Source organism: Pleurodeles waltl, chromosome 11 (assembly GCF_031143425.1).
Source record: "Pleurodeles waltl isolate 20211129_DDA chromosome 11, aPleWal1.hap1.20221129, whole genome shotgun sequence".
NCBI lineage: Eukaryota > Metazoa > Chordata > Amphibia > Caudata > Salamandridae > Pleurodeles > Pleurodeles waltl.
In genome coordinates, this window is record NC_090450.1 from 917,705,678 (window position 1) to 917,721,641 (window position 15,964).

Below are 15,964 nucleotides of genomic sequence, written 5' to 3' on the forward strand. Positions count from 1 at the left end.
AGGTGGTGGATTGGAGGGAATGGGAGTGAAAATTCACATTTCTTTCCCCTTCCACCTCCGTCTACAACTGGACTCAACTGGACAACACCTTCTGTCACTGCTGTCACTCTCCTACAGAGAAAACACAACCCTATCCTCATTGCTGAACTCACAGGTAGGTACGACACATTGTGAGGGTACGTTGGGTGGCCACTGCACGGGAGGCCGGGACCACTGTAGGCATACACGTCTTGTAATAATTTTTTTAAATCACTGTGACATGCATTTGTTGGGGACACGAGTGGGTCAGACATGGATGGGAACACACTGGTACACAACACACATCATTGGGGTGTCATCATTCATTGCCAAATGAATGCTGGCACCACAGTGATGTACACTCACACTTGACCATGGTGTCCATGTGTGCTCATTACAAGGCGACCTGTACTAGTAGGTTTGTGCTCTCTCTTGTGTGTGTGAGTCAGTATGTGTGTGTGTGTGGGGGGGGACTGGCTACTTGAGGTGGAGGTAGCTGGAGTGGGTGATGTGGTTGTGTCTGTATGTGTGTCACTTGCATGTGAAACCGATGTTGTGGATATTGTGTTGCTATGTGACACATTCAGGTGAGTGTGTGGTTGTGCTTGTGTATATTATTTATCTCAGCACTGACCTTTGTCATATTGCTGTAAATCTAAAACATACTTCTCCAATTCCATATTTTTATCAGACAATGAGCCACAACCCAACTCCATCTCAAAGAATTCATCATGTGTGTCGCTTAGGACACTTTTGCTTTGCTGCAGCTTTAGGCACCTTTCTTTTTGATAGACCTCAATCCATCCTTTCCTGTTTTTGACATGGCTGTGTTTTAAAAAAAACTTTTGCCCTCCCTTCATGTGTCTTGTACATCAGATCCCAGTTACTTCCTTTTTTTATCTTTTAGCAAACTGTCCATTGTCTCCTTAACCTGTGCCTTTGTTTCATGCTGTACCGACCTCCTTATTACCCTTTTCACTAATTTGTTCCCAAAATATTTCCACAGTTTCCTAGTCTCAAATCCGTTACTGTTTTTAAAAATCGTTAAAAAGTAAAATCCTTGACTAAAAATATTTAAACCGGTCTTAAATGAAAACTCTCTCCCTCAAACCTTCAATAGTCAATAGTCCAATCTCTGATGAATCACTTGTTTTTTAGGGTCAAGCGCGCAAGTGTTCTAGCCTGCTGTAGCCTCTCTGTGGGCTTTTAAACACGCCCACCATTCTCATTGGTTTGTGGGCTTGCCTTTTAAAAATCGCTTGATTTCATTTGTGAAAGGCATGCATACCTCATTCCTTTTCCAGTGTTTAGCCCTCCTCGAGTGCACCGGCCAACTACTGAAAATATATGAGGCTCCATGTTTTCCGCATGGTTTCTGGACTACTTTTTCCTTTTATTTGCTATACAGCGCAGTCTCGCTGGGCAGTAGTCGAGGGCTTTGCATGACATCGACTCTGTTACATGGATAATTTAATTTTTGCCGATACGATTGACTGCAATCGAACTTCTGTTTCCTTTTGTGTGTCTCCTTCACACTCATGGTGGCCATTGGCTTGCTTATGTAAAACTGTATTACTTTTCATTTTCATTTTATGTGGCAATAAAAGTCAGGTTAGGACTTTACAACGCTAATAGCTCTAAGTCAAGCAAATGAAAGACCCAAACTAAAATGGGCGCTAAATTGCGCAAGAGTTTGCACGTTGAATTCACACAACTAATCTTTCTTCATACTCAGCATTCTCATGCCGCATGTCGCGCTTCTCGGACTTGTGCTAAAATGCAAGTTTATGGTTCGTACAGAGCCCCTTCAACCACTGAAACTCAGCAATAAACATCAATTTATATGTAAAAATTCTCCCCAAACACCCGCTGTGCCTAAAGGTAAGTCAATACTTACCTTATATTAAAGTAAGCATAAATTGCATACTAAATATAATTTTAAAAACTCACTAAATATAATAAAGTTTAGTAAATGCCTGCGTCGCTTCTATAAACTGGAATCTTAAAATGCATACAGGTCATCATTTTGAACAAACACACTTCAAACCTAACACTTCACACATAGTGCTTATCTTTCTAAGAAGCAGCATTTAAAAGAGGAAGAGTGTTGTACAAGGGGAATATTTATGGACTGAGGAGTTCTAATTCTAGATTGTGGTTTCATTGTTTGTAAGTTATGTAAAGGTGGTGCTAGACTGGCAATTAAAAGGATGATGCATAATGGTAGCCTCTGGTCTTGTAGTGAAAGTGAAGCTTAAACATGAGGGGACAGAATGGCAAAGGACTGTCAGTGGACTGTATGTCTGTTTCCTTCTTTTGATCTGCAAACTGATTTTGCTTATCCTCTTGGAGAAAAAGTGATTGCTGGTTTTGTACCAGTTGAGTGATCACAGAACTGCGAGTTCTATAGAAGTGTTGGTGCAGTGCTTGACAATCCTTAAGAGAGCTCTACTTCTATTAGTGTTATTGATGGTTGTCTTGTAAAAGGCGCCTTTGGTTGAGTTTAGTAAACAATTAGCAATCTGTGGACTGAGTGGAGTTCTTTAAGTTGAGTGAGGTCATCTAATCAACTCCATTTCTTTTCCAATCTTTGTGAGCTTGTTCACCACCAGTGAGTTCTGCTTTGGATGATCATGTTTTCATAGGTACATTGAGGTCAACATGGGTGAGTAGTCTGTTGACATATGCTGAGTGCTGCTGCATATTTGAGATGTAGGTGAGTTCTTTTTCAAGGGAGTCCATAGAAAAATATTTGAAGAAGTGATACAGCATTTGTTTCTTTTCAGTTGCCCATGGTGCACCGTTTTGCAGTGGAGGACAATGAAGAGGATGGCATAGTGGTCCATCCAGTAAGGAGTATAGTGACCTTAGAGTGCATTGATGGTCAGGCTGGCAGGATGAGGTCAACAGTGTTGTCTTTCGCATGGTTGACCTTAATGCTTTGTTGCTTTATGTTCAGAGTCATGAAGAGTGTGTCAGAATTCTTTCATTGTCCTGGTTCTTGAGTCATGGTGGAGGTTTTAATCTCCAAGGAAGATGGGGTGGCAGTGCTGAATAGTAACAAAACCTGCATGATTGTAGTGTTTAGGTGTGAGACTCAGAGACATCCCTACATCTGCAGTAATTGTGAAATAAGTAAGTACATTTCTGATGGATACACCTACCTGTGGATTCCTCACCTAAAGAATTCTCCCCTTGCGCCAGCTTCGACGGAAATTTCTTCTAGCTCTGAACGTCGACGATGACGTCACAATTGCCCGACTCCACGCGACGTCGTATGACGTCATCTAGGCAATAAGAAGCCCTCGTCGACATGCAGACGTCAGTTCCCTTTTTCCTGTGCCTTCGAAGAACGTTTTTTCTTCGAGGCTAACAGGGAGCTACAATTGTGCATCAGTAGTTACTATGTCGCAGCCAAGAAAATCTGGTTTTAAACCTTGTAACCAGTGTGGGGGTTGGATGTCGGTCACTGACCCCCATGAAAATTGTTTATGGTGCCTTAGCTCTGACCATGAGGTCGAGTCAAGCGAGTCCTGCCAGTGCATGAACCCCAAGGCGCTTAAAGAGAGAGAGAGGCTAAATTATTCCTAGCCCGTTCCAAGAAGAGGAAGGAAAGGCGGCATCGTAGAGAGTCTTCTTCGAAATCTTCGAAGACTCATCGTCGCCATGGAGACTCTCGGCGTCATCACGACTCTCGGCGCCAATCGAGTAGAGGCCGGTCCAGGTCCAGATCCAGATCTCCATCAGCTCGGCGCTGTCCGACGTGGGAGATTAGCCCGACCATCACTCCTCCGCCGCCTACGACTCCGGCTTCTCTGACTTCACCTTTGTCAGTGTTTGAAGTAAAGCCTGTTCAAGAACCGGCGGCTTCTCCGGTGCAGGAGATGCCATCATCGGCTTCTATGCCGGCGCCGACTCCGCAGGCATATCCAGCTTTCCCGGCGCCGGGTACGGATCCTGCTGCATTTTTTAATGCTATGTTTAATATCTTTTCCACCATGGCGCCTGGTGGAGGGCATGCCTGTCCATCAGGCCCTTTGGCTTTTAATTTGGGTGCTCCGGCTCCTTACAAGCCGACACCCTTCATGTCATTTTTGCCTTCTGGAGCCACTGCGGCGCCGATGCTTTTGGTGTCGCCCAGGAGACCTGTGACGCCTACAACCTCTGCTACTCCGGCGCTGGTGGATTCTCCACGGATCCAATTCACAGTCAAGGTGCCGGAGGGTCCGGCGTCGGATGGATCCGAACAGTGGCACCGGCGAAGATCTTCGGCGTCGGCCAATGCCTTATCGACGCCGGGACTCGAATCCAGGCTCCTGTCCAGAAGACTAGCCTTACGCCTCCTGCAGGAGGGGGAATACAGCAGACAACATCTGGAGGAAGGCGAAATCTTAGAGCCTTCGGGTGATTTTAAGGGCCTGGACACTGCAAGTGGTATTGACACTTCCCCTGAATGGGATTTGGCTTCCCCTGGGGAGTATACCGAAGAGGCTGCATCTTTTCATGCAGTAATAAGGAAGGCTGCAGACTTTTTAGATCTTCCGGCTGCTGAGGTGAAAAGGAACCTTTTGACTGAAGTGCTGCATCCGGCTTCAGTGGTGGCAGAGCCTCTCTTGCCCTTCAATGAGACTCTCCTGGACACCATCAAGGACATTTGGAGAAAGCCTGTGACTTCTACAGCTGTCAACAGGGTGATAGCAAGGTGCTATCGTGCGGCTCCAAGTGGCCCGGACTTCCTCTCCAAACATCCAACTCCGGAGAGTTTGGTGGTTCAGGCATCGTGCTCCTCCCGGTCATCCCCTGGTTCGTTCCCCGGTACCCCTGCGGACAGGGACTCTAAGAAAATGGGCCACGCAGCAAAGAAGGCCTTTTCGTCATGCAGTATGGCCTTGAAGTCGACCAATGAACCTGCATTTTGGGACGTTATATTCATGCCCTTATGGAGGAAGCGAAAGGTCATCCTAACTTGCCACAAGAGGTGTTGCATTTGCTAACGGATGCTCAGGCGGCGACCCAGGTGATTCAGTCTGGGTTGAACACCTCAGTGGCAAGGGCTATGGGTACATCCATAGTGTCGAGGCATCAGGCTTAGCTGCGCTCATCAGACTTCTCTTCAGATGTACAAGCAACTCTTCTGGATCTGCCTTTTGACGGGGAAAAACTCTTTGGGACAAAGGCAGATTCTGCTCTTGAACGTTTTCAAAGAGAGCAGAGCCACAGCGAGGTTGTTGGGACTTCAGGCAGCCACTTCCTCTACCTTTAGGTCATATAGGAAGTTTAGGGGTTTTGGACGTGGCTCCTCCTTTCGTGGCAGGTTCCAGGCACCACAACAATCTGCAAGCTCCCTGCCTTACAGATCCTTCAGGGGCAGGGGCAGAGTACACACAAGGGGAGCCACCCAGCAGCACTCTGCCTCTTCCTCTTCCTCGGGAGGGGTGCAGCAGGAAAGCAGCCTTAGTCCTCCACCACTCCCTGTTCACTTGTCTCCGGTAGGGGGGAGACTTTCCCAATTTCTTCCATTGTGGGAGTTTATAACATCAGGCTCTTGGGCTTCCATATTCCGATCCTCAAATCGCACGGGAAGTATCTCCGGTTTGTGGTGGGGTCGCAGCATTATCAGTTTGCGGTCCTCCCGTTTGGTCTTACTTCAGCACCTCGAGTCTTCACAAAGGTGATTGCGGTGGTAGCGGCAGAGCTCAGAAGAAGAGGGATAGCGCTGCCTCCCTATCTGGACGATTGGTTGATCAAAGCCAAGACTCCAGATCTCGTGCGGCGTCACCTGCAGTCAACAACTCAGTTGTTGTTCGACCTGGGTTTTTCAATCAATGTGCCCAAATCTCACCTGGAGCCCTCTCAACGCCCTCTCAACGCCTCCTGTTCATAGGGGCAGTACTGGACACAACATTGAATTGGGCCTTTCCTCTGCCCCAGTGGGTTCAGGACATTCAGGCGTTGATTCCGATCCAGAGACACTGCCGTGGATCTTCAGTGGTGGGCTGAGATCGGCAACCTGTCACAAGGAAGATCGTTCTCGCTGCCTCTACCGGTGGCCACAGTTGTAACGGATGCTTCCACTCTAGGGTGGGGAGCTCATCTGGGGGACCTGGAGGTCAAAGGCCTTTGGTCTCCAGTGGAACAGAGGTTTCACATCAATCTGTTGGAATTGCGGGCAGTACGTCTGGCTCTCAAGGCCTTTCTCCCTTCCATTCGTGGTCAGTCAGTCCAGGTCCTGACGCACAACACTACTTTGATGTGGTATATAAACAAGCAGGGAGGAGTGGGGTCATACCTTCTTTGCAGAGAAGCTCTTCGACTCTGGTCCTGGCTTCAGGACCACAAGATTTGCTTGGTAGCAAATCATTTGGCCGGAGTTCTTAATGTACGTGCGGATGTTCTCAGTCGACACAGCTCGGCCGACCTCGAGTGGTGTTTTCGTCCGGATCTGGTTCTTTACATCTTCCAGATATGGGGGTGTCCGCAGATAGATCTGTTTGCTACTCAGGAGAACGTGCAGTGCCCGTTTGCAGCCTCCAGTATCCGGTGCAAGGAGCTTTGGGGGGCGCGTTTCAGATGTCCTGGAAAGGTCAGTTGCTTTAAGCGTTTCCTCCCATACCCCTGATTCCTCAAGTTCCGAGGAAGATCCGCCAAGACCGGGCCCAGGTCATCTTGATAGCCCCAGATTGGCCAAGAAGGGTGTGGTACACAGACCTCCTCCAACTCTCTCTCTGCCCTCCGCTCTGTCTCCCTTGCAGGGTGGACCTCCTCTCGCAGTCGCAGGGGCAGGTTCTACACCCCCACCTCCAGAGTCTGCACCTTCATGCCTGGAGATTGAACTGGGCAATCCGAGTGCTTTTTCTCTCCCACCAGAAGTGGTGGATGTTATTTTATCAGCCAGGCGACACTCCACCAAATCGATCTATGTAAGTCGGTGGGCTAAATTTGTACGTTGGTGTGGAGAGAACCGAATTGATCCCTTAAAGGCTAACTTGTCTGATATATTATTATTTGCTCTTTCCTTGGCACAGAAGGGTTGTGCAGTTGCTACAGTTAGGGGCTATTTATCATCACTGTCGGCTTTTCTGGGCCTCCCAGATTAACCTTCCTTGTTTAAATCTCTGCTTGTTTTGAGGTTCGTTAAGGGGCTCACTAATAAGTTTCCGTCCACACCATTTGTTATGCCACAGCGGGACCTTAACTTGGTATTAACATTCCTAATGGGATCGCCATTTGAACCAATTCATTCTTGCGCTTTGCGTTTGCTGGTTCTTACGACTGTATATCTGGTGGCCATAACATCGGCCAGAAGAGTCAGTGAGCTTCAGGCTCTTAGTGTAGAGTCTCCATACCTTTCCTTCTTTAGAGACAAAGTGGTGTTAAGGACCAAGGCGGCTTTCATCCCGAAGGTTGTTACACCCTTTCACTTGGGGCAGTCTATTACTCTCTCTTCCTTTTACACTCCGCCTCATCCATCCAAGGAGGAAGAGAGGCTCCACGGACTGAATCCACGAAGAGCACTGAGCATCTTTGTCGACAGGACGAGGGAGTTCAGGCAAGATGATCAGCTCTTCATTGGATACGTGGGGAAGAGGAAAGGCAGAGCCGTCCACAAGAGAACGCTATCCAGGTGGGCCATTCTCTGTATCAAGCTTTGTTATTCCTTAGCTAAGAAAGAACCACCTGTGGGGCTTCGTGCTCATTCTACCAGAGCTAAGGCTGCTTCTTCGGCTTTAGCTAGAGGTGTTCCTGTGCTTGATATCTGCAAGGCGGCAACTTGGGCATCCCTCCATACTTTTGTCAAACATTATTGTTTGGATTCTGAGGTTAGGAGGGATGGCCATTTTGCTTGCTCGGTGCTGCAGGATTTCTTGGTTTGACCATTCAGGCACCCACCTCCGGAGGTAGTACTGCTTTGGGACTCTATTCTTTAGGTGAGGAATCCACAGGTAGGTGTATCCATCAGAAGAATAAGTTACTTACCTTCGGTAATGCTTTTTCTGGTGGATACATTAACTACCTGTGGATTCCTCACGGTCCCACCCGCCTCCCTGTTGCCTGACTGGTCGTTCCACGAAATCCGTGGATGAGCGCCATTGTCTTGTGTAGATATATGTGTATATATATATATATATATATATATATATATATATATATATATATATATGCCTGCTTTATGTACATAGTTATAGCATGTATATATGTATTTCTTTCTCTGGTTTTGATAATTCAAGTACCCATGATTGAATTTGACTGCCATATTGGGTTTCATATGGACCAGTATTGCTGTTAGTTTCTCATTATTTTTATTGTAATAAATGTTGTGTTTCACTTCTTTTGATGTGATTATGTTCTCTTCAAAGTCAATGTTAACCTGTTCGCCTCTAAGGCACATAAAAAATGGTGATAACTGACGTCTGCACGTCGACGAGGGCTTCTTATTGCCTAGATGACGTCATACGGCGTCGTGTGGAGTCGGGCAATTGTGACATCATCGTCGACGTGCAGAACTATAAGAAATTTCTGTCGAAGCTGGCGCGAGGGGAGAATTCTTTAGGTGAGGAATCTACAGGTAGTTAATGTATCCACAAGAAAAAGCATTACCGAAGGTAAGTAACTTATTATTTCAGACAGTGAGAGACATTTATAAAAGAAGAGGAGATCTTTGTACCTCTACACATCTAATTCACTGCTGATACTTCACCTAATTTGCTAATTATCTAATCCTAAAAAGTCTCAGACTGATTTAAGCATGTGCTGGTCTAATTGTGGCTTTTGATCTCCTTGCACAGCAATTTTGTGATCTCTACATCTAATGCTACCGTTCTGCATGTTTCAACAAATGGGACAAAACTTAAAAAGTTAATGCAGGAGCCATACGAAGTTGTGCCCGGCCTTGCCTGTCATCCCTCCCAGCCGCTTGTCGCTATTGGAAGTTACAGCGGAATTCTGAAAGTTTGGGACTACAAGGAGAAAAATCAGTTTGTTAGTAGGATCTTTGAAAGGGGCAGACGTTTACATTGCCTCACATATAACATTGATGGTAAGTGATAAAACCAGGTGCCATTATATTGTGTTCGGAATTCTGTTTGATTTAGAGTAAGCTCCTTTAATGTGGTTTTGTATAGAACGTTAAAGAAGATGCATTCTGAGTTCAGTATGAGGTAGTTACTGTGAGTTTGCATATACTTACCTTTGAATGAAATATTAATCATTGTTTCTGTTACAATAAACATTATTTGTAACACGGTGAGTGAAAGAGGGAGAATGCTGGAGTGTTATAAATAATTGCTGTGGGGAGGGGCATTAATTCCAGCTTAACAGTATGTAGTTGTTCAGCCTTAGCATTGGACAAATATTGATTATCATTTACACATCAATCAACTCCACTACATCCATTTACCATGGGATGTGACCCCAGACTCGCAGCTCATGTTAAAACTGTGGGTTGGCAGATTGTATGGGGGACTTGATAGTAAGCTTTCAGGATTCCACACAAAAGTATATGATAAAGTTTTAATCCAAAGCAGTTTCTCACACCTTTCATTACTGTAGTCCAGTTCACAGTGTTGTGGCACAGCAGTCTCCCTCTTCAACTTTATGTAGTTGTTGATGACTTTTAACTTCTTCTTTCCAACCAAGTGATGCCATCTCAAACCTTTGCTGGTCCTCACCAGTGGTCTAATCCATGGGTATGAGAAACGCTGGTCTAAATGCTTTAAATGTGATTTGCTGGCTACATATCAATATCTGTCTAATTAGTTCAGTAACAACAGCTTTGGAGTTGGTCAGTGTGATGCAGTTGACATGTTATGGGAATATCAGTTGAAGGGTGACTATGGGGGTCATTATGACCCTGGCGGACGGCGATAAAATGGAGAAAAGTACTGCCAACAGGCTGGCAGTACTTTTCCCCATATTAAGACATTGGTGGTTTGGCTCGAGCCAAACCGCCAATGTATCACACTGTCCGCCACAGCGTTAATGACCACCGGGCTGAAGTCTCCAGCCCGGCGGCCGTCACTTGCCCGCCTGTGGGATTATGACCCCGCCTACTGCCATAGATTTCGTGACTCCAACACTGCCACGAAAACCATGGCAGTAGGCACTATCAGTGACAGGGAATTCTTTCCCTGTCACTTTTAGGGGTATTCCCCACCCCCCTCCTTCCCAAACCCCCCCAACACATACACATACATACACGCACCTTCATGAACACACTAAGACATGCATAGACAAACTGATACCCACAGAAATCCACGCATTCATACATCCATTCACACACATACACACACACTGACATACATTCAAACGCACATGCATTCACACACCACATACACGCACTCACACATCCATACATGCACACACATTCAACACGCATCACACACCCGCATACACACACGCACTGTACGGAGCCTATTCCGGTGTCTGGCCCATACAACAACACTCCCTGCTCTCCCCTCGTGGTCGGATTGAACAGCACATTAAACCGGGACTGGTGGCCTCTCCCCCTGCCAAATCTTGTAGTGGCTCCTGTCGTGTCTGGGGACCAGTGCAATTGGCACAGAGTACTGGGGCCTGGAGAGAACTGCGTCTTGTTCAGGGACCTTTTATTTCTTCTTTTCATGTGTTTTACTCTCCCCCTCTGAATGAAGGAGTGTCTCTTGGGGGTCACACATCCTGCTTCTTTGAACCCTGACCACTGTTAACAATACCCCTTATTATTGGAGGTAGGCTAGCAGAGCACTGCGACTTCTGGAGAGAGTTGTAAACATGTCTTTATGTCCTCTCATTTGCCCCCTACCACCTGCTCTGGGGGCGTATTGAACCTGCCCACGGCCCGCCTCCTTGCGACCAAAACCTCTTGCACTCATCAGCCTTTTGCCTTGCTTACGATGCCAAGGGGCAAATCCGCTAGAGAAGGTTCAGTGGTCTCCCTCTGGGCCAGAAACCCCATGGCTGATGTGAGTGGTAAGGGGGACTCAGCAGGGCAGACGGAGCCGGCCCCACATCCATCGACCAAGAGTACATGGAAAGGTTCTTGCGGACACACAGGAGGAGATTGGCTCCCTTAAAACAGACTTTAAATGCTGCCTCAACGACTTGCGCGGGGATGTGACGGCGGTGTGGGAGAGGGTGGAGGTGCTGGAGCTCACCGTGGACTCCCGGGCAGAAGATCAGGAGGAGCTCTGGTGATGAATCAATTCACTGGAAGAACAACACATTGAACTTCAGACTAGGCAGGAGGATTTAGAAAACAGGGGATGCTGCAACAACTTACGGATCAGAGGCATCCAGAGAGGCACTGAGGGGGAGGACATTATGGGGGTCATTATGATCCTGGCGGTCGGTGGTAATGTGGTGGTAGTACTGCCAACAGGCTGGCCGTATACACTCCACATAATGATACTGGCGGGTTAGCTGAAGCCAACCTGCCAATGTACCACTCCGACCACCATGGTGGTAGCAGCCGCCAGGCTGGAGGTAAGAATTTCCATCCCGGCGGCCACTATTGTACCGTCTCAGGCATTTTGACCCTGCCTACCACCATGGTTTTCGTGGCGTTTGTAACGCCACGAAAACCATGACAGTAGGCCCTATCAGTGACACGGAATTCTTTCCCTGTCACTGATAGGAGGCCCCCTTTCCCCCAACAACTCCCCAGACGCTCCCCACCCCCTCCATCCACGCTCCCCCTTCCAATCATCTACCCCCCTACACACACACACACACGCAGACACGCACCACGCATACACACACCCACTCACACAGGCATAGACGCATTCATACACGCATGCATCCATTCATTCATGCACAGATCCGCACCACATCCACACTGACACGCAGACATACATTCACATATCCATAGTTACACCCATTCTCACACATGCATACACGCACGCAAACAACACTACACATACATTTGCATTGACGCACAGACTCACACACACACACCCCACACACACACACAACACCCCCACCCCTCTCCAATGTCAGAAACCCGACTTAGCTTGATCCAGGGGGGTCTTCCGGCAGGTGACAGGACGGGGCGCTGCTACCGCCAGCAGAACACCGCCATGCCATATTATTTTTCATAATACGGCTGACGGCGGTCTACTGGCGTGGCGCTGCTGGTGGTAGCAGTGCCACCTTAACGCCATCCGGCTGTGGTCATAATTTGGCCAATGGCTGTTAGCCGCGGCAATGGTCTCTTGGTGGCCGTTGCTGTTACGGTAGGCGGTACTTACCGCCGGTGTCATAATGTAGGCCTATGTCTTTCACCCGGAACCTTCTACGGTCCATAAGGGATGATACAGAAGGCAAACCTATTACCCTGGACAGGGTGCACAGACTGGTATCCAAGCCTGGGTGGCCCAATGCAACCCGAACAACATCACTAGGGTTCATTACTTTCACAATGAGTAGTCAGTATTGAGAGCCGCTAGGGGCAAAGCTGACTAGGTGTTCCAAGGCCACACAGTACAGATCTATCAGGACCTCTCTCCATTAACCCTAAATAAAAATAAAAAAAGGAGGGATTTCAAACCTGTGACTGACCACTTGCGAGCCCACAACACTAAATATCAATGGCTTCACCCCTTTGGCCTTTTATTTACATAGAATGGGAAACAGTACGTCACCTGCTCCTTAATTGATGCCAAAACCATCTTGGGGTTGCTGGATGACTCCCCCAGCAGGGATGTTTTGCCCCCCTCCTCCACACGCTCTGATGCTTGGCAACCTCAATGGTGCACAGTTTGGAGGCGTACTTGCAGCCACAAATGGGACCCAGCTCAGTCTTTTCGCACAGAAAAAGCAGACATTATTGCACATCTCCAGAAGCTGAAAACAGAGTTGCAACACTCCTCGGCTGGGAGGCTTGAGTGGTGGGGCCTGTGCTTTACCCCCTGTCGGACACTCAACCCTGCCTTGCTTACCTTTGCATCACTTGTCTCCTACGCATGGCCCCAGACTAGGGCATGGACCGTCTAGACACACTTGGGGTGTCGTTATGAGTTTGGCAGGCGGAACTCATTCCCGCCCTCTGTCAGCCAGTGCCGTCAAGTCCCTGCCAGCCATATTTTGAGTTTCCCGCTGGGCTGACGGGCGGAAACAGTGTTTCCGCCTGCTGGCCCAGCGGGAAACAGGGCATTTACATTGACGCCGGATCCTAATGGAGCTGGCGCCAATGTGGCGGTGCGGCGGGTGCAGTAGCTCGTAATTCGGGCAGTGAAATGCGCAACGGGACTGTGCATGGGGGCCCCTCACTGCCTATGCCAAATGCATGACCAGTGCAGAGGCCCCCAGGGGGTCCCCGAGTGCCCCATTCCGCAAGCCTTTCCATGGCGATGTTAACTGCCATGGAAAGGCTGGCGGAATGGGACTCATAATCCCCAGGGCAGCGCTGCTTACAGCGCTGCCCTGGTGGATTTGAAATGCTGAGACCGCCAAGCTGCCTGGTTGCGGCATCCTGGCGGTGACGGCGTTTCAACCGTGGTGTCTCCGCCACGGTCATAATATTACAGGTGGACCGCCACTACTGCGGTGGTTTGCCCGCTACCGTGAGTCTGGTGGTCCGTGGACCGCCAGACTCATAATCAGGGCCTAGATGTTAGTTACACTTTTCCCTTTTTCTATTCTAGAGCATGTACGTCTCAGAGGGAGTGAAAAGGCACTGCACTCCTCCTTCTTCGCTGAGCTCTATCCCCATTCAGGGCAGTGCCCCTGCTGGGTTGAGATACCTCTCTAACCGTTCATGGACGGGTTTAACTGGTTGATCTCTGTTGGCCCGTAATGTTTTTACCTTACCTGACTCAACCCAGGTTTATACCCCCAAGGTCTCCAGCCTCCCTTGACACTCCTCACGGGCCCACATTGATTTACACTTGAATCTGTCCCATAGTTATCTATCTCGCTCAATTCAAGGGATTTTCCTCTACGCCTAGTCTCTCTTTTACCCTCCCTATGAGGAATACCCACGACCTAAAGTTACTGACTCTTAACGTCTAAGGGTTTAACTCCCCCAAAAACCGGCAACAGATATGGCGCTGCCTTTTGCAGCATAATCCAGATCTAATTTCCTTGCATGAAACACATTTGCTTAAGTGTGACTACCATCTCATGCACACCCCATATATCTCTTTTACTGGGCTTACGCCAATAGCAAGACCGCAGGAGTTGCCATCCTATGTAAGAGGGGCTTCTACATGAAGACCCCTAATATGACCAGGGATCTCGACGGGGTGGGTGAAATCATTGTAGGTGGTGACTTCAACCTAGTTTGGAGGCCAGAAATCGACAGAAACCCTAGACACATGCAGGCATGGGAGCAATATCTAAACAGTGCAAGAAAGACCTAACGGACGCAGGTCTAGTAGATGCATGGCGTTACTTGCATCCAGACACAAAAGATTACTCTCTCTACTGGCATGTGCATCTCTCATACTCATGTATCGACTCTCTCTTCACAACTCCGGCCTTCCTAGCCATTATAGCTTCTGCCCGAATTTCTGATATTTCGATGTCAGATCACGTAGAAATCTCCTGGACCGCTGGGGCAGCCAGAGCCCATGCCCCATTACTCTCTCCCCCCCGAACACACTTGCGTCTCCCCCTCAGCTCCTGTGTGATCCAGTAGACTGGAGATACAAAACACTATTACTGAATACTTCACACTCAACTCTGTCCCCGACACTTCCCCCACCCCCCATATGCTTTGGGATGGATTTAAGGCCACCACGTTTCCTATATTGCCATAGCCGGAGCCCGAGAAGCTCACCTGGTTGAAGCAAAACTAACAGAAGATATAATTAACTTAGAATGCCCCAACAAGCAGCACTCTTCACAAAGTGCAAAACGTCAGCTCGCTATTCTGAGAGGGCAGCTCTAGGCACATAGAGTAAATAAAGCAGAAAGATCCCTCTTAGCACAAAGGCAGAGATACTATGAGGAGGGAGACAAGGTAGGCACCCTCTTGGCACGTAGACTACGCCAAACACAAGCAAGGTCCCATATCGCCAAAATCAAAACCGAAAACTCTGGGTGGGCTATACAAGAATCAGACAAACAAGATTTATTTCCTAACCTTTTACCAACACCTTTATACTTCTGGAGCGGAGGACCAATCTGCAATAGACTCCTATATCCAAGCCTGTCACTGGCCAGCACTGTCCCCTTACCTGATAGCAGACTTGGAAAAAAAACTTCTCTAAAGCTTTGAGAGCACTCCTTAAGGGCAAATCTCCTGGCCCAGACTGCCTCACACAGTCTTTTATATGCTATTTTTACCTCAACTTCAGGATCACCTGCTCAAACTTTACCACTCTTTCACTCATGCCACAGGACTTACCCCAGCTATGTCCAATGCTGAAATCACTCTCATCCCAAAACCCTGGAAGGATCCAATGCTCTGTTCCTCTTACAGCCCAATAGCTTTATTGACATGGACTCTAAGCTTTATACCAAAATACTGGCCAATTGGCTGGACTCCCTCATGCCGGGCCTGATCGACCCTGACCAGGTCGGCTTTAACCATCATAGGCAGGGCTCAAACAACCTCTGGCGACTGGCCCACCTAGTTGAAAAGGCCCACAGAAATGCCATTCCTGCCCTCCTCTTCTCCCTCAATGCCGAAAAGGCCTTCGACAGGGTGAGCTGGGCCTTTCTCATATCGGTCCTGCAGAAAGTAGGTCGGGCCCCGATCGTTATTAGCAAGATCATGTCCTCATATACAGCACCCACTGCTTCCATTTGAGTCAACGGCCACACAACTTGATCTTTTCCGTTCTTCAGATGCACTCGGCAGGGATGCCCTTTGTCTTCCTTGCTGTTTGCCCTTACAGTCTACCTTTGACAATCCCCTGACATTAAATGCATCCCTATTGGAGGACAAGGGCATACAGTCCTTCTATACGTTGATGACCTCCTCCTCGGCCTGACTGATCCTGATACT

General features: G+C 48.1%; 1 protein-coding gene across 2 annotated transcripts in view; it reads left to right on the top strand.

The window, feature by feature from the left end:
* The window catches only part of CFAP251 (cilia and flagella associated protein 251), a 410,814-nt gene that overhangs the window by 186,122 nt on the left and 208,728 nt on the right, over positions 1 to 15,964 (top strand). For both annotated transcript variants that reach the window (XM_069214923.1, XM_069214922.1), the window contains exon 12: positions 8,805 to 9,055. In XM_069214923.1, coding sequence (XP_069071024.1) covers positions 8,805 to 9,055 — 251 coding nt within the window. The remainder of the gene's footprint in view (positions 1 to 8,804; positions 9,056 to 15,964) is intronic.